The sequence below is a fragment of the Rhineura floridana genome, chromosome 6, assembly GCF_030035675.1.
Source record: "Rhineura floridana isolate rRhiFlo1 chromosome 6, rRhiFlo1.hap2, whole genome shotgun sequence".
In the NCBI taxonomy this organism is placed as follows: Eukaryota; Metazoa; Chordata; class Lepidosauria; order Squamata; family Rhineuridae; genus Rhineura; species Rhineura floridana.
In genome coordinates this window covers 1,692,826-1,717,184 of record NC_084485.1, presented here as the reverse complement: position 1 = coordinate 1,717,184, position 24,359 = coordinate 1,692,826, and the positions used below count along the sequence as shown (strand labels likewise).

The following is a 24,359-nucleotide window of genomic DNA, read 5'->3' as shown; positions in this document are numbered from 1 at the left end:
GGGTGGGTGGGAACCATTTATATACTCAGCAACATTTTTGTTCTCCACAAACCCTCCAGGAACGGATTCCTAAATTGCAAAGAATTTCCACAGCCCGGCTGAAAGAGATGTCCACTTCCTTAAGGCTTTCTTCTTCTGGCCTGGAGGAGGAGGAGATCCCACCCTCAACGCGGCCTTTTGCCTAATGGCTGGCTTCAGGCACCCTGTTGAAAAATGCTGTACAGTTTTTCTCATTGAGCTCTTATGGGGCTCAGCGCTTGGATGTGCCGTCTCCACCTGCAGCTGAAGGAGAATCTTCCCAGGAGGTAGAAGAATCCAGCTTGAATCGGGTCAGCGATCTGGCCTCCATGGGGCTGGGCCCCATTGCTTCATTGGCCCAGCAACTCTGCTCATGTCAGGATGACAGCTACAGATGATAAATCATGGCCTGCAGGGAGCCAGGCTCACAAAATCCAGGAGGAGGGAGGAGGAGGAAGGTAGAACTGCTTCAAAGCTAGCAGAGACCCACCGCCCACCCAGGTGGGAAACTCCTAAGCACTTGGATTTCTTCTGGGGAGGCAGCAAAGGGGGGGATGTTGTCCAGCTCCTCCCCTTCCTCGTTAGTCTTGGCCTGCCAGGCAAAGGTATATAGCCCAAGGTGGCCCAGCCCTGGGCTTCCAGGCCAGCTCCATGCAGCACCATGCCGTGCCCGTCTCACTTCCTTCTTGCAGGGCTGATTGCCTTAATGGCCAGGCAAGGGCTGGGAGGTTAGTGCCTGCAAGTTTCTCCAGCTGAAATGTCCCTGGAAGTGAGAGCAGGGGGCAGTGATGGAGAAGCAGAGAGATCCAGCCAATGTGTCCTCTCCAGAAGCATCCTGGAAGGGCTTTGTTGCTCCGCTACAACCTGGAGGAACTAGCAGCACCCACTGGCTGCTTTTCTTGATGCGCTGCCTCTCCAGAGAAGCACCCTCTGCCCAGATTTGGTCACAAGCTCAGACAGGCAGGCAGGGAAAGAGAAGATGTTGTCTCTGCTGAGAGGCAGGATTGTGCCTGATCTCTGCATGGTCCCTGCACCAGGGTGATGCCCCTGGGTTGTGTCTGGTCCCCAGGGAAAGGGACTCTTGTCCTGGGAGGCACCTCCTTGTGATTTATGGAGAAGTGTCAGATCTTGCTTCTTTCTGTACAAGGCCCAGACACTTTCCTGGTGTGTGGGTCATCCTGTCCCCTGGGCATCAAAAGAGAATTAGATAGCGGTCCTCATAGGTCCTGGCATTCCTACCCCCTCCTGATCTCTTTGACCTTCTCTTCATAGCTGCCACTGGAACAAGAAGCCCTCTGCCCGCGACTCCTGCCTATGGCCCCAATAAAGGTGGCCAGTGCCCCTCAGGGAGTGGTCAGAATGTGCATCTGTCCAGGGTCTACTGCTTCTCGGATGTCTCCTGCCCTGGAAGTGAGAAGTGCTGCCGTCTGGGGACGATGAGGATCTGTGTGCAGCCGGCAATGGGTACGTGGTACAGTCCGGAGGTGTGGGGAGCGGGGGACCCTACCCTGGCGGGGAGAAGCCCAGAGACAGGGCTAAGGAGGGGCAAAATGTTTGACCTAGGAAGCTGCCTTATGCTGAGTCAGATTGTTGGTCCATCAGCTCAATATTGTCTACATTGATTGGCAGCAGCTCTTGGGGGTTCCAGGCAGAAGTCTTCCCCCACGCAAATCAGCTACAACTTTTCCCCCTCTCAAGCTGGAGTTGGGAGTGCTTCTGAGCATGTCAGGAGGGAGGACAAATCTTCTCTTAGCACTGAGCCACAAGAGCAGGGCTACTCAGAGGGCAGGGCTCCCTGGTGAAGGGGGGGTTGAGTTATGGGGTCTCCCTTGGCACAGAGGCCTTCTTGTGCAATTCCTCTGTGAGGAGGTGGCCAGCTGCCCACTTGGCTTCCCCTCTGATCCATCTTACTGTGGCTGGCGCAGATCCCTCACCAGACCCCCTCCTTCCTGAAAGATCGTCTTACCCCTTATATACCCAGTCAATCACTGCGCTCTGCAGGTGAGGGCCTCCTGCAGATACCATCTTATCAGGAGGTCAGTTCCGCTGAACATAGGAAGCGGACCTTTAGTGTGGTGCCACCTACCCTGTGGAACTCCCTCCCCTTGAATATTAGGCAGGCGCCATCTCTGTTATCTTTTCAGTGCCTCCTGAAGACTTTCCTCTTTCAACAAGCCTTTGAAATTGAGACCTTATCCCAGTCTGCATCTGTGTTGGAATTGCTTTTTACGATGTTTTTAAAGCTTTTTTTTTTAAAAAAGATGTTTTTAAAGATGTTTTGTTTCAATATATTTCAGTGTCTGTTTTTACGATGTTTTATAGTGTTTTTAGTGTTTTTGTTTGCCGCTCTGAGCTCCTGCTGGAAGGAGGGAAGGGATATAAATTTCATTAATAAAATAAATAATAAATAACACAGAGTCATTGGGTGTCCTCCTTCCACATGAGATTATATATTTATCTCTCAAGAACAACATTTCAGGCAACTTTCCTTTTCTGAAGTGTTCTGGGTAGAGATGGGGGAGAAATTAAATCCAGTTCACATTAAAAGGCAAACCAACCTAAATTTGCACTTTCTAAACACGTGAACGAAAAGGCAGCCATCCTTCAAACTTTGCCATGCTCCAGGCAAGTAATGTGTACGAAAATGCATATATTAGGGTAAGCAAAATCTGCATAAAATGCATAGATTCATAAAAATAAACACACACGCGTGCATTATATTAGCAAAAAGTGCTTGAAAAGTGTAAATATTAGGCAGAATTACACACACAAAATGTGAATATTGGGAGAACTTTGCACCAAAATGCTGATGAAGTTTCATGAGGACTTTAAAAAAAAAAAGCATTCTCGCATTGATGGGGGAATGTGGAGAACAAGTGGGAAAAAGAAGAAACTGGTTTGTGCCCCCCTTGCCCCCCTGACTGTCATGTCCCTCCGTTCTCCTTCTGCAGTGAGCCAGGGCTATTGCCCCAAACTCTGCTCAGCCTCAGAGGAGCCCTGCCTGGTGAGCTGCCTGGATGACTCCTGGTGCGGCCCAGGAGAGAAATGTTGTCATGATGACTGTCATGTGCAGTGTGTGGCAGCTGAGCCAGGTGAGGATGTTGCCGGAAGCTGGCAAGTCTCTGCTAGGGCCTGAGATGGGCAGGGGAGGGATGTTGTCCTTCTCCCCTTGGGAAGTCTGGGGACCAGCCTTACACAAGTATAAGATGATGCTGAATATGGAAAGATTCAGGAACACAGACAAAAGAAATTACTTCTTTACACAGTGCAAAGCTAGATTCTGGGGTGTCTTTAAAGGAGGATTAGGCAGGTTCACAGAGGAGATTAAGACAATCAGTGGTTACTAACCAGGATGACTATACCAGGCTTTCTTTATTTTATTAATTTATATACCACGTAATGCTCAGATAGCTTCTAAACATAAGGACCAAATGATACAGAATGCAGAATAATTTTAAAACACACCGTCATTAAAACACACAATGTAACAATCCCATTAAAACAATAAAATATAAATGTGCATGACTAACATATGCAGTAAAACAATCCCTTTGAAACAGCACAACAATTAAAAGGTGAGAGTTGGGCCAAGAGATCGAGGGAATGCCTGTGCAAACAGGTGAATTGTCAAAAGCTGGCAGAATGGTAACTTCAAGGATGGATTACTGCAATGTGCTCTGTGTGGGGCTTCCCTTGTGCTGGTCTGGAAACTGCAGTTAGCGCTGAATGCTCCAGCACGGGTGCTGACAGGAGTGAGATCCTGGGAGCATATTAGACCCCTGCTCAAAGATCTGGACTGGCTGCTGATTTGTTAATAGCCATATTCAAGGTGTTGGTATATAAATCCCTCAGCAGCTTGGGATCAGTTTAGTGAAAGGATCACCACGCCTCATATGTGCCCATTTGATTATTCAGTCTGCAGAAGTGGCATTTTTACGACTGTCACATAGTGTTATCCCACGGTTGAGAGAGCGGGTCTCTTAGCGTGGCAGCCCTTAGGCACTAGAACAGCCCTATTAGGATCACGCAGGTGCCTTTGTTGTACTCTTTTCAAGGCCTGCCAAAAGCTTTTGTTTAGGCCAACCCAGACATGTAATTTGATTATGTATTCTTGTTCTTAAACTCTGCTGATCTTATCTATATTTTGATTGTTTTATCTTGTCTGCTTGTTTGTAAATTCTGCTAATTTTATCAGTATTTTCTTACAAATCTTTTATATTATTTTATGTAAACCACTTAGAGGGCATTTTTATTAAGTGGTCTATACATTTGGTTAAATAAATAAGGCAGCATACCTAGTCTCTGAATATGAGCTGCTCATAGATTAGATGCCCCCCCCCGGTCTGATCCCACTGCTCTGAGACTTTTCTTAATTTATTTATTATTTATTTATTATTTTTATTTATTTTATTATTACATATATTCCCTTTTCCTCCAAAGAGCTTGAGGTGGCATCCAAACATGGTTCTACTCCTCCCAATTTTATTCCCGCAACAACCCTGTGAGGTAGGTTAGGCTAAGAGACAGTGACTGGCCCAAGGTCACCCAGTCAGCTTTCTAGCCAAGCAGGGATTTGAACCCTGGTCACCCAGGTCACTGTCCGACACTCTAACCACTACACCATACTGCTTATATGCCAAGATGGCTTCTGAGTAGTTCAAAACATAAAATCAATTATAAAACATATACATAGTTAAAATATGGAATTAAAATTCAATTAAAACATTAAGGCTGCAATCCAATACACACTTACCTGGCAATAAGTCCCATTGAACTCAATGGAGCTTACTTCTCAGTAGACATAGAATCATAGAATAGTAGAGTTGGAAGGGGCCTGCAAGACCATCAAGTCCAACCCCCTGCTCAGTGCAGGAATCCAGATCAAAGCATTCCCGACAGATGGCTGTCCAGCTGCCTCTTGAATGCCTCCAGCGTTGGAGAGCCCACTACCTTTCTGGGTAATTGGTTCCATTGTCGTATGGCTCTAACAGGAAGTTTTTCCTGATGACTAGTCAAAATCTGGCTTCCTGCAAGATGCATTGGATTGCAGCCTCAAACATCCTTAATTAAAATATACAATAAGAACATAAGAACATAAGAAGAGCCTGCTGGATCAGGCCAGTGGCCCATCTAGTCCAGCATCCTGTTCTCACAGTGGCCAACCAGGTGCCTGGGGGAAGCCCGCAAGCAGGACCCGAGTGCAAGAACACTCTCCCCTCCTGAGGCTTCCGGCAACTGGTTTTCAGAAGCATGCTGCCTCTGACTAGGGTGGCAGAGCACAGCCATCATGGCTAGTAGCCATTGATAGCCCTGTCCTCCATGAATTTGTCTAATCTTCTTTTAAAGCCATCCAAGCTGGTGGCCATCACTGCATCTTGTGGGAGCAAATTCCATAGTTTAACTATGCGCTGAGTAAAGAAGTACTTCCTTTTGTCTGTCCTGAATCTTCCAACATTCAGCTTCTTTGAATGTCCACGAGTTCTAGTATTATGAGAGAGGGAGAAGAACTTTTCTCTATCCACTTTCTCAATGCCATGCATAATTTTATACGCTTCTATCATGTCTCCTCTGACCCGCCTTTTCTCTAAACTAAAAAGCCCCAAATGCTGCAACCTTTCCTCGTAAGGGAGTCGCTCCATCCCCTTGATCCTTCTGGTTGCCCTCTTCTGAACCTTTTCCAACTCTATAATATCCTTTTTGAGATGAGGCGACCAGAACTGTACACAGTATTCCAAATGCGGCCGCACCATAGATTTATACAACGGCATGATGATATCGGTTGTTTTATTTTCAATACCTTTCCTAATTATCCCTAGCATGGAATTTGCCTTTTTCACAGCTGCCGCACACTGGGTCGACATTTTCATCGTGCTGTCCACTACAACCCCGAGGTCTCTCTCCTGGTCGGTCACCGCCAGTTCAGACCCCATGAGCGTATATGTGAAATTCAGATTTTTTGCTCCAATATGCATAATTTTACACTTGTTTATATTGAATTGCATTTGCCATTTTTCTGCCCATTCACTCAGTTTGGAGAGGTCTTTTTGGAGCTCTTCGCAATCCCTTTTTGTTTTAACAACCCTGAACAATTTAGTGTCATCAGCAAACTTGGCCACTTCACTGCTCACTCCTAATTCTAGGTCATTAATGAACAAGTTGAAAAGTACAGGTCCCAATACTGATCCTTGAGGGACTCCACTTTCTACAGCCCTCCATTGGGAGAACTGTCCGTTTATTCCTACTCTCTGCTTTCTGCTTCTTAACCAATTCCTTATCCACAAGAGGACCTCTCCTCTTATTCCATGACTGCTAAGCTTCCTCAGAAGCCTTTGGTGAGGTACCTTGTCAAACGCTTTTTGAAAGTCTAAGTACACTATGTCCACTGGATCACCTCTATCTATAGATAGATAGATAGATAGATATATCTATATAGTGCTTGTTGACACTCTCAAAGAATTCTAATAGGTTACTGAGACAGGACTTTCCCTTGCAGAAGCCATGCTGGCTCTGCTTCAGCAAGGCTTGTTCTTCTATGTGCTTAGTTAATCTAGCTTTAATAATACTTTCTACCAGTTTTCCAGGGACAGAAGTTAAGCTAACTGGCCTGTAATTTCCAGGATCCCCTCTGGATCCCTTGTTGAAGATTGGCGTTACATTTGCCACTTTCCAGTCCTCAGGCACGGAGGAGGACCCAAGGGACCAGTTACATATTTTAGTTAGGATATCAGCAATTTCATCTTTGAGTTCTTTGAGAACTCTCGGGTGGATGCCATCCGGGCCCGGTGATTTGTCAGTTTTTATATTGTCCATTGAGCTTAGAACTTCCTCTCTCGTTACCACTATTTGTCTCAGTTCCTCAGAATCCCTTCCTGCAAATGTTAGTTCAGGTTCAGGGATCTGCCCTATATCTTCCACTGTGAAGACAGATGCAAAGAATTCATTTAGCTTCTCTGCAATCTCCTTATCGTTCTTTAGTACACCTTTGACTCCCTTATCATCCAAGGGTCCAATTGTCTCCCTAGATGGTCTCCTGCTTTGAATGTATTTATAGAATTTTTTGTTGTTGGTTTTTATGTTCTTAGCAATGTGCTCCTCAAATTCTTTTTTAGCATCCCTTATTGTCTTCTTGCATTTCTTTTGCCAGAGTTTGTGTTCTTTTTTATTTTCTTCATTCGGACAAGACTTCCATTTTCTGAAGGAACACTTTTTGCCTCTAAGAGCTTCCTTGACTTTGCTCGTTAACCATGCTGGCATCTTCTTGGCCCTGGCGGTACCTTTTCTGATCTGCGGTATGCACTCCAGTTGAGCTTCTAATATAGTGTTTTTAAACAACTTCCAAGCATTTTCGAGTGATGTGACCCTCTGGACTTTGTTTTTCAGCTTTCTTTTTACCAATCCCCTCATTTTTGTGAAGTTTCCTCTTTTGAAGTCAAATGTGACCGTGTTGGATTTTCTTGGCAATTGGCCAGTTACATGTATGTTTAATTTAATAGCACTGTGGTCACTGCTCCCAATCGGTTCAACAACACTTACATCTCGCACCAGGTCCCGGTCCCCACTGAGGATTAAGTCCAGGGTTGCCGTCCCTCTGGTCGGTTCCATGACCAACTGATCTAGGGAATAGTCATTTAGAATATCTAGAAACTTTGCTTCTTTGTCATGACTGGAACACATATGCAGCCAGTCTATGTCTGCAACAAACCTGTTAAAAACATGATAATTAAAACAGCTAAAACAATAACCCAGTTAATAAAATTGAAAGTTCAGGTGCAGGGGAATGCTTGCCTCAACAGGTGTGTCTTCAGGAGCTGGTGGAATGCCAATTTATTTTATTTAACAAAATTTATATACAGCTTGATTGTTAAATAAAAACACCTCTAAGCAGTTTACAAGAAACATTAAATGTACCAATACAATAGTTAAAAACAAGTAATTAAAAACAGCAGTGAATTAAAAAAGAGATCCAAACACATCCACATCTATGTGTCTGAGAAAGTTGCACTCCAGGTCTCCCCTGGAAGCGGGGAGCTGCGCTTGTGCTCAGGTCCTGCCTGTGGGCTTCTTCCCACTGGGGCATCTGGCTGACCCCTGTGAGAACATGAGGTTGGACTAGGTGGGCCCCCTTTGGCCTGATCCGGACACAGCTGGGCTCTTCTGATGTGCCCCCTGGCTTGGTTCTCAATGGCAGACCGGCTCTCCATGGAGGGGTGGGCTGGCATCTTGACAGCCTTGTTCTAGTGACTGCTGAGCTCGGCCGTGCTTGGCTCCCTTTGCCCCCTCCACTTCGTAAGGAAGTCCACTGCTGCTGCCACAGGCCACTTCACAGGACCTGCCCCACTGTATTCCTCTAAAAACACAACCCCCTAACACCAACAACCAAAACACCAGGCTATTGTATTTCTTAGCAACTCTTCCGCATAAGGTCCCAGGGCGGGTTATACACAATGTAATCACACATTAAAAAAAAACAAGTAAAACAGGTAAAACATCTCCAAACAAAAGCAGCACCATATAGACTAAACAAACCAGAAGAGCTGAGTCCCACGAAAATACCTTAAATGTCAAAGGTCAGGGGAAAGAAGTGCGTCTTCAGCATACGGGGGAAGTGGAATGATTGTGCTAGAGTGACGCACCTTTGCAGGGACAGAATCGCACAACTTAGGGGATGCCTCCTAGACTGTGGCTATGCTCTGCGCCCCCCCCCCCATCGGAGGCAGTGTGCTTCTGTATACCAGTTGCTGGAAACTGCAGGAGGGGAGGCTGCTGTTGCGCTCAGGTCCTGCTTGCAGGCTTCCCTTTGGGGCATCTGGTTGGCCACCGTGAGAACAGGATGCTGGACTAGATGGGCCCCTTTGGCCTGATCCAGCAGTTGTTGTTATGTGCGTTCAAGTAGATTTCGACTTATGGAGATCCCATGGATCAGTGACCTCCAATAGCATCTCTCGTGAACCACCCTATTCAGATCTTGTAAGTTCAGGCCTGCCGCTTCCTTTATGGAATCAATCCATCTCTTGATTGAATGGCAAATGCAATTCAATATAAACAAGTGTAAAATTATGCATATTGGAGCACAAAATCTTAATTTCACATATACGCTCATGGGGTCTGAACTGGCGGTGACCGACCAGGAGAGAGACCTCGGGGTTGTAGTGGACAGCACGATGAAAATGTTGACCCAGTGTGCGGCAGCTGTGAAAAAGGCAAAGTCCATGCTAGCGATAATTAGGAAAGGTATTGAAAATAAAACAGCCGATATCATCATGCCGTTGTATAAATCTATGGTGCGGCCGCATTTGGAATACTGTGTACAGTTCTGGTCGCCTCATCTCAAAAAGGATATTATAGAGTTGGAAAAGGTTCAGAAGAGGGCAACCAGAAGGATCAAGGGGATGGAGCGACTCCCTTACGAGGAAAGGTTGCAGCATTTGGGGCTTTTTAGTTTAGAGAAAAGGCGGGTCAGAGGAGACATGATAGAAGTGTATAAAATTATGCATGGCATTGAGAAAGTGGATAGAGAAAAGTTCTTCTCCCTCTCTCATAATACTAGAACTCGTGGACATTCAAAGAAGCTGAATGTTGGAAGATTCAGGACAGACAAAAGGAAGTACTTCTTTACTCAGCGCATAGTTAAACTATGGAATTTGCTCCCACAAGATGCAGTAATGGCCACCAGCTTGGACGGCTTTAAAAAAAGATTAGACAAATTCATGGAGGACAGGGCTATCAATGGCTACTAGCCATGATGGCTGTGCTCTGCCACCCTAGTCAGAGGCAGCATGCTTCTGAAAACCAGTTGCCGGAAGCCTTAGGAGGGGAGAGTGTTCTTGCACTCGGGTCCTGCTTGCGGGCTTCCCCCAGGCACCTGGTTGGCCACTGTGAGAACAGGATGCTGGACTAGATGGGCCACTGGCCTGATCCAGCAGGCTCTTCTTATGTTCTTATGTTCTTCTTATGTTCCTCTTTTTCTACTCCCTTCTGTTTTTCCCAGCATTATGGTCTTTTCTAGGGAATCATGTCTTCTCATGATGTGTCCAAAGTATGATAACCTCAGTTTCATCATTTTAGCTTCTAGTGACAGTTCTGGTTTAATTTGTTCTAACACCCAATTTGTCTTTTTTGCAGTCCATGGTCTGCTCAAAGCTCTCCTCCAACACCACATTTCAAAGGAGTTGATTTTTCTCTTATCCGCTTTTTCACTGTCCAACTTTCACATCCAGCAGGCTGTTCTTATTACGTTCTTAGAATGCTGCCACCACCCCCACCCCAAACCAAGAGAGGCCCCTGTGCTGATCTTAACACTTCAGACGGTCTGTAAGGAAGGAGGCAATCTTTCAGAGAATGCTAATTGGAGCACCTTGAACTGGGCCCAGAAATGAATGGGCAACCAGTGCAGTTCTTTTAAAAGAGGGGTTACATGAGTTCAAAATGGAACCCTGCCCAGTAATCTAGCCGTCGTAGTTTGGCCCAATTGAAGTTTCCGAGTTGTTTTCAAGGGCAACTCCACATAGAGCACATTCCAATAGTGCAGTCAGGAGATGGTGAACCAGATGGTGACTAGGCATTCCCAGCCCCTGAGGCCACCTGAGCTTCCAGTGATGATGTTGAATCCAGGAGCACCTCCAGGTTACAGACCTGGTCCTTCCTGGGATTGTCCCTCACCTCCCACACTCAAGAACTCAGAACAAAAAGCACCTCTTTTCAGGATTCAACTTCAATTTATTGGCCCACATCCAGTCCATTAAACACCTGATTCAGATGCAACGGAGAGATAGAGCTGGGCATAATCCACGTATTGGAGACATCTAGAGATGGGGGACAAATTAGATCCAGTTTGCATTTAAAGGCAAATCTACCTAATTTGAACTTTCCACAAGAGCTGAAACAGAGCTATCCGAAATCCACTCTTCTCCATGTGTTGCAACGCAGTTCTCCAGCCAAGAAGTGTGTGCAAACATGCATGTATTGGGACAAAACGTGCATAAAATGCATACATTGGTGACAATAACATTAAAAAACTACATATAAATAAAATGATGATGAATTTTCAAGGACTTTTTAAAAAAAATGCAAACTAATGTGGAAATATGGAGAACTGAATTTAGGATTGAAAAATTAAGAAACTGAGAGAAACCAAAATAGAGAGATGTGCCCCATCCCTAATAATAATAATAATAATAATAATAATAATAATAATAATAATAATAATAATAATAAAATTTTATCTGTTAGTCCCCTATCTGTCCGACTTAACGGACACTCTAGGCGACTTACAACCAGAATTAAAATACAATATACAATTCATCCAATATCAAAACATCTAAACACAACAAAAAGCTAATCCACCCCAAGGTTCTTGTAGGCCTGCCTGAATAGCCAGGTCTTTAAGGCTCGGCGGAAACTCATCAGGGAGGAAGCATGTCGAAGATCATAAGGGAGAGAATTCCAGAGGGTGGGGGCCACCACCGAGAACGCCCTCTCCCGGGTCCGCACCAGCCTAGCTGTTTTGACTGGTGGGACCGAGAGGAGGTCCTGTGTGGCTGATCTTGTGAGGCGGCCTAATTGATGATACTGGAGGCGGTCCTTCAGATAAACTGGGCCGAAACCATATAGGGTTTTAAAGGTCAGCACCAACACTTTGAATTGGGCCCGGTAAACCACTGGTAACCAGTGTAGATCTACTAGCACCGGGGTAATGTGATCTCGCCGACGGCTATGCTTAATCAAGCGTGCCGCCGCATTCTGTACCAGCTGGAGTTTCCGGACCGTTTTCAAGGGTAACCCCACATAGAGCGCATTACAGTAGTCTAAGCCAGAGGAGACCAGGGCATGTACCACCCATGGGAGCAGATGCACAGGAAGGTAGGGTCGCAGCCTCTGTATCAGATGAAGTTGATACCAAGCTGCCCAGCTCACTGCCGAAACCTGAGCCTCCATGGACAGCTGGGAGTCAAGGATGACCCCGAGGCTGCGGACCTGGTCTTTCAGGGGTAATCTCACCCCATTAAGGACCAAGTCGATGTCTCCCAGCCTTCTCTCGTCACCCACGAGCAACACCTCGGTATTACCGGGGTTTAGCCTCAGCCTGTTCTCGCCCATCCATCCACTTACGGACTCCAGGCACTTGGACATGGTGTCCACAGCCAACTCTGGTGAGGACTTAAACGAGAGATAGAGCTGAGTGTCATCCGCATATTGGTGACACTGCAGCCCAAAACTCCTGATGATCTCTCCCAGCAGCTTCACATAGATGTTAAATGGCATGGGGGAGAGGATAGAACCCTGTGGCACCCCACAATTAAGGGGCCAAGGGTCTGAAACCTCATCCCCCAATGCCACCCGCTGACACCTGCCTGAGAGATAGGAACGGAACCACTGTAAAACAGTGCCCCCCATTCCCAATCCCTCTAGGCAATTCAACAGGATACCATGGTCAAGGGTATCAAAAGCCGCTGAGAGATCTAGGAGGACGAGGAAGGTATATTCTCCCCTATCCAACGCCCTCCTCATATCATCCACCAGGGCAACCAAGGCTGTTTCAGTTCCATGTCCCTTCCTGAAGCCCGATTGGAATGGATCCAAATAATCTGCTTCATCCAAGTGTGTCTGTAACTGTTTGGCCACCACTAGCTCTATCACCTTGCCCAAGAATGGTAAATTAGAGACTGGGCGAAAGTTATTCAACTCTTGGGGATCCAAGAGGCACCCGATTCCAAATCTCCAGATGACAACTCTCTGTGCTTTCAGATAGTGGTTAAATAGTATGTGCGGGCAGATAGTTCCATGAGGGGCACCACAGAACCGCTCCCATGGTGCCAAACAGTCTCCCTGCCCCGCATGACTACTTTCTGAAAATGGCCCTGGAGGTGGGAGTGGAGCCACTGCAACCCCCAACCCCTGAGCCATTCCGGAAGGACACCACAGTCAGCAGTATCGAAAGCTGCCAAGAAGTCAAGGAGAAGGAAGAGGGCTGGCTTTGCCCACCTCTCTCGCCAACCAGGTGAACAGCAGTGGACTACCCTTCAGTGTTGCCATACACTCCCTCCCCCGTCCCTTCAGCAAAATGGGTCTAACAACACTGGACTACTTTGCCGGGCTGGCATAGCCCACCTTCTCTCAGCCACAGCCCTGCTTCTTGCAATGTGGCTTTCTACAAGCTTTCTAAGTTGAGACCTGTCCCAGTCTGAGTCCGTGTTAGAATTGCTTTTAATATGTTTTCTTTAATAATATGTTTTTAACCCTTTTTTTAAAAAGATGTTGTTGACGCTTTTTAAAAAATGTTTTAATGTTGTTTTGTTTTAATGTATTTAAGGTCTTTTTATGATGTTTTAAAGTGTTTTTAGTGTTTCTGTTTGTCGCCCTGGGCTTCTGCTGGGAGGAAGGGTGGGATATAAATCAAATAATAACTAAAAGAAAGGAAGAAATTAGCATTAAGAGAGGAAAGTGTGAAACATCCACAAACTCAGAAGACAATCACATTCTTTGGTGTGAAGTAAAGCCTGAGTTAGAAGGATCACGGGCACCTTTCTCTGCTTCCGCCTTCTGATTTTGGGCTGATGACAGCACGCTCCTCCCCAGCCACAGCTACCCTAAAATCTTCTTTACATGAGTTGCTTTCTGTGGGGCAGCAATGAGCAATCACCTCTCCAGCAGGGAGAAAGTGAGGAACGCACCAAGAGTCTAGAGAATGGGCATTTCACGCCAGGTTTTTCTTTGCCTGCTTGCCTCGATCTGCTGTCCTAAATGCCGGCCAGTGCCATGACTGGATCCATTAAAAGCACTGAAAGGGGGGAACACACTACTTTTTTGCAAAGCAATTGAGGAGATCAGAGCCTACACATTTTGCCTCATAGCTTAGATTCTTCAAATGCTATACACTTACTCTCTTTTTGGGGAAAAACCCTGAAAGCTGGAATTCTGGCGGTTCTGGTTCAAGCGGGAAGGGAGGCCCCACCTCTCCCCTCCCCTGCATATGCCCATGCATGGCATGTCAAGAGACTTGGAGGTGGCCATCTTGGGGCATGAGAATGAAGGTTTGGGCTGAATTACCTTCTGCTTTTTCTTTTTTTGCCACAGCTAGGCCTGGCATTTGCCCAAGGAAGAGGGCATTGCCAAACGGCACCCCCTGTGCCAACCGGTGTGATGACGACAGGAGCTGTCCCAAGGGCCAGAAGTGCTGCTTTGCCGGCTGTGGCCTGGAATGCCTGGCACCTGCTACAGGTACCATTGCTGTCTTGCGAGCAAGTCTGGGCCATTTGGGGGGTGGAGGATGGGAGGGGAGATGAGGGGAGGGAGGAGCATTCTGGGCACAAATTCCAAGGGAACTCCACTGCCTGTAACTGCCCTTGTGAGCAGCGGGCAGGCACAGTTGGTGAGATGGGTACAAAACAGTCAGGGGGCTCTCTCGCTGACTCTCCGCCAAGGATGGCAACACGGGGATGGCCACTCAGTCCAGCTGCTCACTGCAACACAGACGTTGCTAGCCAGCTGTGCACAAATCAAGCCAGGCCGTCCACAGCAGGCTGCTTTCACTGCCAAGAGTTGCGGATGGTTCAAGCAAGGGAGCCCGGCCACATAGGGAAGCCTCTGCACACCGTGCCCTCTTTCCTGGGGAGACAAGTCCCCGTCAGGCTTGGTCCTTCCTGGCTTCTGGTTCCCAGAAAAAGAAAGTTCAGGATGAAGGAGGGCTGGGGAAGACCCATCGCTCAGGGGCAGAACTCCTGCTCTGCCTGCAGATGGTCTCAGGTTCAGTCTCCGGGTAGAGTTAGGAAAGGCTCCCTGTGTGATATCCTGCAGAGCTGCTGCCAGCCAATGTAGATAATATAGATCTAGATGAGCCAATGGTCTGACTCAGTATAAGGGAACTTCTTATGTTCACATGACAAAGCAGGGATGCAAGAAATTGTGTGTGTGTGTGTGTGTGTGTGTGTGTGTGTGTGTGAGAGAGAGAGAGAGAGAGAGAGAGAGAGAGAGAGAAGGATGTTTGGCCCAATGACAAAGCAGAGTGACCTTATTGTTAAACTCTCCTCCCTCCTCCAGTCACTGTTACCTTATTTGCTCAATAAAATGCCCCAGCAGGTTTTATTTGCTGGTCTTGCTACTTGATCTGAGGCTGTGAGCACACCAGTCACACCTGCAGGGGCAACGGATTGATATGCCAAGTAGCTGCGAAATCTGTCTGAAGTGAGTTTTTAAACTGTGCTCGAGCTGATCCCACCAGGTTTGACTGGCATCATGTGCCCCCATTGACTTCCAAAATGCCATTCACAAAGTAAGAAGGTGCAACGACAACAGAGGCATGCATACCTGCCCCCCAACTCACACACACAACCCCCCCCAAAAGCTCTCATTGGAGTGGGTGCTCTACTGTTGAGCTCTGTCATTTGCACCAATCTGCTTATTTACTTAGAAAATGTTTATATACTGCTGCCCTTGTTATCTAGGTCCCGGGGCAGTTCACAATGACATGCAGCACAGCAGTATAAAAGCAGCAGAAAAAGCCAACAAGGAAGACATCATTGGCAAAGTTTTAAATATATGTGGGCTTGTCGCCTAAAAGACAATGGCTGCAGCCTGGCCCCCCTCCGTGTGTGTCTTTAATCACACAACGATCATTAATCACACAACAATGGTTGCACATAGCACAACTCAGAGAAATGCATGTGCAGTGGTTCACTTGTGCCTTTAATGCATTGTCTGGGCCACTCTCTCATTCGTGTTATTCACATAAAACGGACACAAACAGCAAGACTTGCATTAAAATTTAAAATGCTAAAGCAGCTTCTATTTATTATTATTATTATTATTATTATTATATCCACTCCTGAATGCCAAAGTAGGCTTGTAAACAGTTTCTAAGTATAAAAAACCAACTACACAAGCATTAAAATATAATTGTCCGTATTTAAAATACACAATAAAGCAATCCCATTGGAGCAACACAGTAATTAAAAGAGGAGCGTCAGGTAGAGAGCCAAGAACTGTCTGTGTAAACAGGTGCATCCTCAAAACCCAGGAGAACGCCAGAACAGATGGCGCCTCTCAAACTGCAGTGGGATGCATTCTGTAGCCTGGTGCCACCACTGAAAAGGCCTGCCTCCTCATCACCGCAAGCCAATAATTGTTAGGCTACAGCAAGACTAACAGGGTTTCATCTGTTGATCTTAATGCTCTTACTGGAGGGGAAGTCAGTCTTTCAGATAACCTCTTCCAGAGTTGTTTAAGGCTTTATTTGTAAGTAACAAGACCTTAAAACTAGCTTGGTAGCTCAAAGGCAGCCAGCTCAGATCCCATAGCACTGGTGTGATGTGTGCTTGATAACGGGCACCGCTCGCCACCTGGGCCACTTGCTTTTCTGCATCAGCTACAGCCTCCAGCCGCATCGTAATGAAAGCCCCTCCCAGAGCATATTTTGTTGTTGTTGTTATGTGCCTTCAAGCTGATTACGACTTATGGCGACCCCATGAATCAGTGACCTCCAACAGCATCTCTTGTTTGGCCTTCCTCTTTTTCTACTCCCTGCTGTTTTTCCCAGCATGATTGTCTTTTCTAGGGAATCATGTCTTCTCATTATGATAACCTCAGTTTCATCATTTTAGCTTCTAGTGATAGTTCTGGTTTAATTTGTTCTAACACCCAATTATTGGTCTTTTTCACGGTCCATGGTATCCGCAAAGCTCTCCTCCAACACCACATTTCAAATGAGTTGATTTTTCCCTTATCCGCTTTTTTCACTGTCCAACGTTCACATCCATACATAGAGATTGGAAATACCATGGTCTGAATGATCCTGACTTTGGTGTTCAGTGATACATCTTTGCGTTTGAGGACCTTTTCTAGTTCTCTCCTGGTTGCCCTCTCCAGTCCTAGCCTTCTTCTGGTTTCTTGACCGTTGTCTCCATTTCCAGAGCATGTTCCAGTAATGAAAACATGAGGTTACCAGTGCATGAGCCACAGTGGCTAAGCATTCCCTGTCCAGGAAAGGGTGCTGTTGGCGCACTGGCAGGAGCTGATGATAGGCATGCTTTCCCATGGAGATCATTATGATTCCAAGAGCAGCTCTAGGCTGCAACTCACAGAATCCCTAATTCTTGGGCCTGGATGGAGCCCACAGACTGTCTTAGCCAGATCCAGATCCAGCCTATTGGCCCTCAATCAGACCACTACTACATCTGGGTACTGGCTCATCCTGTGTACAGCCTGTCCAGACTCAGATTTGTTGGAGGAATAGAGCTGGGTGCCATGAGCATACTGATGACACTGTGCCCCAGATCTCCTGATGACCGTTCCCAATGGCTTCATATAGATGTTAAGTAGTACTGGAGACAAAATAAGAACATAAGGAGAGCCTGCTGGATCAGGCCAGTGGCCCCTCTAGTCCAGCATCCTGTTCTCACAGTGGCCAACCAGGTGCCTGGGGGAAGCCCGCAAGCAGGACCCGAGTGCAAGAACACTCTCCCCTCCTGAGGCTTCCGGCAAATGGTTTTCAGAAGCATACTGCCTCTGACTAGGGTGGCAGAGCACAAATAGTTCCTTGAAAGACCCTTCAGGTCAGTTACCAGGGTGTAGATACCCATGTATTCCCCCAGTGCTATTCTCCAAGACCAGCCATGTAGGTTGGAGCAGAACCATCACGTTACTTGCCAAAGTCTGGTTTTCCCCATTCTTAAAGTCAATTGTTTCCATCTTCCAAAAGTTAATTGTTAACCTGTTGGCTTTCTTCTTGCCCAGCCTAGTGGAACCTGATCCCCTTCCTACATCCCAGTTGGAGATTCATGAAGAGAACACAGCTTAATTATTTCTTCTTGGATTCTCCGTTCTCTAAATTCACCTTTATGTTTTCTGAAGCGTAGTCAATACATTTGCACACTGTTGCATTCAGACACTGCCAGCTGTTTTGCACCAGCGGCTTCGAACTATTACACTGAAAAGATGCATTTGGCAGGTGCATGTGTAAGCATGGATGTTCACACTCTGGCTGCTTCCAGTGAGTTTAGATTTAGTTCCATCCTGGCAAATTCAGGTTGGGCAACTACTGTGGTTTTGATGCTCTTGCACAATATGCCCACTTCCAAGAAAAAGCAAAACAAAACAGATTTTTGGAGGTAAGGAACACAACAGGAAAATGCACAACTAGAAAATGTGGGATAGCAATTGCTGGACAGAGCATTTAATCCCCTGCAAACAAGTGAGAATAAATGCTCAGTAAACAGTGGAGCTTGTATAAGTCTTTTGTTTTTAAGATGCTTAACAGCTGGTATAGCACAGTGGGGAGGAGAGCCTGGCTGGGAGTCCAGAGTCTGCGAGTTCAAATCCCCGCTCATCTGGGTGTCAAGGGCCAGCTAAACATCACCCCACAGGGAGTGGCTCAGGGGTGACGTGCCCTGCCACCTGTGCAGCCGTGGGCAAGCTGCAGAGTCCCAAGGAGCCCAGTTGCCCCCCAGCTGGCAGTTGCGGACAAGGAAGGGGCTGGCTTGTGCAGCTGTGGCAAGCTGAGCAGGCCCTGGCCAGCCGGGGAGGACTAGCCTCAGAGGGAGGCACTGGGAAACCCCCTCCGAATACCGCTTACCATGAACACCCTATTCACAGGATGGCCATAAGTTGGGATCGACTTGAAGGCCGTCCATTTCCATTTTCCAAAGTGCTTGTAGCGTTTTTGTTTGCCATCCTGGGTTCCTTCTGGGACAAAGGGCGAGATATAAGTTAAATAAATAAATAAAACCAATCATAAATAAAAGATCCCTGCAGACCAATGAGGATGAATGCTCCGGGAACAGGTCACACGAACCCAGGAAGGTGCTGTATACCAAGTCAGACCGTTGGTTCCTCTAGCTCAGTGTTGCCCACACTGGGACCCCCACAGCCCTAATTGCCCCTTGGCGATGCTTCCAGGGACTTAAGCTGGGATCTTCTGCTCCAAGGCATGCGCTGCGCCTGAGCTGCAGCCTTTCCAGTCAGGAAGCCTCCATTTTCCCTTAGCCAGAATGAGCCACAGCAAGCACATTGTGCAGAGAACCCGTTTCTTATCCATGGAAAGCCCAAGCCACGTACATATTCAGGTATAACAAAAACGTCCCATCAGAATTCAAAATTGTGAACAAGACTGCCATTGTGAACATCCCTCTTTCCCCAGAAGAGCCCCGTCCGTGCACAGAGGCATCGCACACGACAACCCGGAAGAAGTGTGCAGATCTCTGCCAGGATGATGCGGACTGCCCAACAGAGGAGAAGTGCAGGCCCACAGACTGTGGCTTCCGATGCGCGGCGTCTGAGCCAGGTACTGGGGTGGGTGGGTGCATCTTCCCCTGGCAGCACCTTTGGAAGGTGAGGGAGGGGCTTCTTTCTGGCACTGTCCCAGGAGGACTGGAATCTGTCGGGGGACCTCCCAGTCTCAACCTCTGCAGCAAAGACTCTTGCACTAGAAGTAAGAAACATAGAGAAAGTCTGATATCAGCTAGTAGAGGTGAGAGATCCTGAATGGGATTGATGGGCAAAAACCAGTGGCCACTTAGCCAAGGGCAGGCCCAAGAGGCCCTGGCCTTCCAAAGGCATTTTTGGGACAGTCCCAGTGGCTCTCAGCAGAAGCACTGTTGTGTGTGTTGTGCTGTGCCCCTCATCAACCAGTTGTCCTACTGTTCCTTTGAGTTCAGGTACTCTCTTCTCATCTCAGAGAGACAGGCTGCAGAAAGGAATGCTGGGCTTAGGTGGACAGTCCTTTCCAAAACAGCTGTGCTGCTTGAGTGGAGGGTGCTGGCACAAATTCTGTGCCCCTACTAACTGGAGTAACTTTATGTGAGGGGTGGAGCAGCAGTGTGCTAACACCCCTTGAGTAAATCCACATGAGAGAGTCAGGAGGCACAGCAGCATCCCACGTCACCGTGAATATTGCCCAGATATCTGAGGAGGACGTACCCGCTTTCACTCGCAGGACTCCAGACGTGGAGCTATAATTCCTGTTAGATCCCAGGTTGTGGGTTGCAGCTGAAATTTGTAGCATGTTCAGAGAGCTATCCTGTGAGCAACAGCAGGCAGACCCCACTCCATGGATGGCAGATGACACCTTTGGGCCAAGTGGCAGCTGGGGAAACGATGGAGGGAAAGGGCTAAAAACCTCCTCTGGTTCTCATAGCTCTCCCTCTCTCCCAGAAGCCGGTATTTAAAAGGAAACAAGGAAGTCACTAGGCAGTTATGTATTCATCTAGCTTGGCTCGCATGGAATGGGAAGTCCTGTTTCTCATGCCCCTGCTTTGCACCCTTTTCTTCTCAGCTATGACCAAGCCCAGACCAGAGACGGCGGGAGTCACCTCAGCCTCCATTTCCTCCTTCCCTGGCCAGCTGACCGAGGGTCCCCTCCCGGCCTCCCCTCCTCCACGTGAGTGCCTCTTTCACTGCTAACCTCCACCTCCCTCCTCCTCCTCTTACCACCTTTGCCAGGGTGCCCAGGGTCAACAAGGGGTCAGCAGATGGTCAGCCAACCAAGGCAGTGGGAGGGAGCCAGAGGGCTACGCCAGTGGGCATCGTTTCCTAGATGCCTGTTTGTGGCCAAGACATTCCTCCTGGTAAACAGGGTCTTTACCACCGCCCAACGTCTGGCACCATTTCAAGACGCCCCCCTGCTCAACCCTGCTGTCCTTCCCACTCACTGCCTGGTGCACTCCAGGCTTCCTTCTTCCTGTTCCCTGGGGAGCTGCTGGTCCTCTTTCAACAAACCTTTTAAGTAGAGACCTTGTCCCAGGCTGCGTCTGCCTATGGAACAGCAGTCTTTCCCCCCACCCCACCCCAGTAGCAGGATGCCTGAACATTTCATGCATGAAACACAAAAATTACAGGCAGCAGAAGAGCATCTTCTATTGAATGGGTATAATAAAAATGAATGTGATGTTCACAAATGCATAGTTAAACAAATGAGGTTTTGATAATGGTAACAAAGGGAATTACCAAACACTTCAGAACATAAGAACATAAGAAGAGCCTGCTGGATCAGGCCAGTGGCCCATCTAGTCCAGCATCCTGTTCTCACAGTGGCCAACCAGGTGCCTGGGGGAAGCCCGCAGGCAGGACCCGAGTGCAAGAACACTCTCCCCTCCTGAGGCTTCCGGCAACTGGTTTTCAGAAGCATGCTGCCTCTGACTAGGGTGGCAGAGCACAGCCATCATGGCTAGTAGCCATTGATAGCCCTGTCCTCCATGAATTTGTCTAATCTTCTTTTAAAGCCATCCAAGCTGGTGGCCATTACTGCATCTTGTGGGAGCAAATTCCATAGTTTAACTATGCGCTGAGTAAAGAAGTACTTCCTTTTGTCTGTCCTGAATCTTCCAACATTCAGCTTCTTTGAATGTCCACGAGTTCTAGTATTATGAGAGAGGGAGAAGAACTTTTCTCTATCCACTTTCTCAATGCCATGCATAATTTTATACACTTCTATCATGTCTCCTCTGACCCGCCTTTTCTCTAAACTAAACAGCCCCAAATGCTGCAACCTTTCCTCGTAAGGGAGTCGCTCCATCCCCTTGATCCTTCTGGTTGCCCTCTTCTGAACCTTTTCCAACTCTATAATATCCTTTTTGAGATGAGGCAACCAGAACTGTACACAGTATTCCAAATGCTGCCACACCATAGATTTATACAACGGCATTATGATATCGGCTGTTTTATTTTCAATACCTTTCCTAATTATCGCTAGCATGGAATTTGCATTTTTCACAGCTGCCGCACACTGGGTCGACATTTTCATCGTGCTGTCCACCACAACCCCGAGGTCTCTCTCCTGGTCGGTCACCGCCAGTTCAGACCCCATGAGCGTATATGTGAAATTCAGATTTTTTGCTCCAATATGCATGATTTTACACTTGTTTATATTGAATTGCATTTGCCATTTTTCCGCCCATTCACTCAGTTTGGAGAGATCTTTTTGGAGCTCTTCACAATCCCTTTTTGTTTTAACAACCCTGAACAATTTAGTGTCGTCAGCAAACTTGGCCACTTCACTGCTCACTCCTAATTCTAGGTCATTAATGAACAAGTTGAAAAGTACAGGTCCCAATACCGATCCTTGAGGGACTCCACTTTCTACAGCCCTCCATTGGGAGAACTGTCCGTTTATTCCTACTCTCTGCTTTCTGCTTCTTAACCAATTCCTTATCCACAAGAGGACCTCTCCTCTTATTCCATGACTGTTGGTCTCCGCACTTCAAGAAGGATGCAGACAAACTGGAACAGGTTCAGAGGAGGGCAACAAGGATGATCAGGGGACTGGAAACAAAGCCCTGTGAGGAGAGACTGAAAGAACTGGGCATGTTTAGGCTGGAGAAGAGAAGACTGAGGGGAGATAGGATAGCACTCTTCAAGTACATGAAAGGTTGTCACACAGAGGAGGGCCAGGATCTCTTCTCAGACATCCCAGAGTGCAGGACACAGAATAATGGGCTCAAGTTGCAGGAAGCCAGATTTCAACTGGACGTCAGGAAAAAGTTCCTGTTAGAGCCATAGACAATGGAACCAATTACCTAGAGAGGTGGTGGGCTCTCTGACACTGGAGACATTCAAGAGGCAGCTGGACAGCCATCTGTCGGGAATGCTTTGATTTGGATTCCTGCATTGAGCAGGGGGTTGGACTGGATGGCCTTATAGGCCCCCTCCAACTCTACTATTCTATGATTCTATGTGCTAACCCAGACTTCCTCCTTGCCCAAAAACTGTGGAGCCATGAATGAAGACCAGCAAAGAATTCAAACCGCCGTCAAGGCTCGGCTGGTCTTGCTGGAGTTTTTAACTATTCTGTGATGTAATAAACCAGTGTTCAAGTGATTGACTGCCAGAGGCCTCAGGTTTAACTATGGTTTATGCACTATGGTTAATGTTAATGGTTTCGCATTATGTGTGAACCAAGCCACTGACTGGAAGCAGATCTCCAGGGTTCCAAACTCTTTTATATTGTCCTAGTTCTAGAGCCAGACATTTCTGTCAATGGGGTTGCCAGTGTCCATTAGATTAGGAAACCCATGTGCCAGAGAGAAGGAGGGGGCAGAGGGAGGCCAGGAGGGAGGGGCAATAGCTGAGCTAGAGGCAAAGGGAATCCCCGAGAGGCCTGAGTCCGGGTTGAGTCGGACTCTTCTCCAGCCCCCTCTGGTCTGCTTCCCATCTGTATCGCGCTTGTGCTTCAGCAGCACGTGGGCCTTGTGTGTTGCAGTGAAACCCGGGCTGTGCCCTTTACAGCTCAGGGGCTCCATGGGGCCCTGCCCAGAACCGACTCTGAGGAACTGCAGCAACGACTTTGACTGTGAGAACACCAAGAAATGCTGCTCCATCAGCTGCAGCAGTGCCTGCAAGGAGCCAGAGGCAGGTGAGGCTACCCTTTGTCTCGGGCTTGGCAGGCCACACCAGCCTGCCTCCTCACCCTTCCAGCTTATAGAGGAACTCTTCAGGTAGCCGTAGCCGAGGCCTCATTCAGACACACACTCTTCCGCTACCACGTGTGGAGACTGAACTAAATGGGGCGCTGAGCAGAAAGAGGTGGGCTGACTCCAACTCAGAGCTTCCACTGAGCCAGATTTAGCCCTGGAATCTCCTTTATTTTTACCAGAATTTATTCCTGTCCTGCCTTTTGACCCAGAAGGATCCCCAAGGTGACTTAGATGGATTACTGCATTCAGGCTCCTGTCTGATCACTGTGGCTGGAACTGTCACCAAGAGTTTTATCCAGCGTTAACTCTACTTAGAGTGAACCCATTAAAATTCATGGACCCAAGTTAGTTATGTCCATCAATTTCAATGGGTTTGTTCTCTGGGTAGGACATTGGATGCAACACTAAGATGTTGTGAAGGAAAGTCTGAAGGTTGCATCCCATTCAGTCATACCCATTGAAATCAATGGACCTTGTTATGCCTTAGTCCAGAGCAGCCAATGTGGTGCCCTCCAGATGTTTTGAAAGACAATTCCCATCCTTTGGCCACGATGGGGAGGTGTAGTGTAGTCCACACAACATCTGGAGAGCACCATGTTGGCTACCCTTGATTTAGGTACAACCCAGAGTTTGGAATTTGAATGAAAGGATGTGAATGGCCCAAAATAATCAACCGATGGTCCTCAGTGAAAGTTGCTGCCCAGGAAATCTCTTAAGCGAGTCAGAAAAGCCCCCTCAGAGGCTGGGGGTAGTGGCTCGCCTTCTCTCCCTCTCATTTAAGGGTGGTGGGCTGAATCAGCAGCCTGTGGGTGAAGAAAATGCAGTTTTAAAACAGAAAGACAAAGAGAACCAACTAACTGCCCGTCCAAACGACTGTTTAATCAGATATGATCGCTTTGTGTCTTCATTAATTTTCCATGGTTCATACAACGTCGCCCGTTT

The 24,359-nt window shown here is 47.4% G+C and overlaps 1 protein-coding gene across 1 annotated transcript; it reads left to right on the top strand.

Moving 5' to 3' along the window:
* The first annotated feature begins 1,454 nt into the window (after positions 1–1,454).
* On the top strand, positions 1,455–24,230 carry LOC133386481 (whey acidic protein-like). The gene is made up of 7 exons (XM_061630139.1): positions 1,455–1,482; positions 2,970–3,110; positions 14,092–14,235; positions 19,148–19,291; positions 20,282–20,386; positions 23,204–23,356; positions 24,199–24,230. Exons 1-7 carry the CDS (start codon positions 1,455–1,457, stop codon positions 24,228–24,230), a joined length of 747 nt encoding a protein of 248 aa, XP_061486123.1.
* Positions 24,231–24,359: the final 129 nt, after the last annotated feature.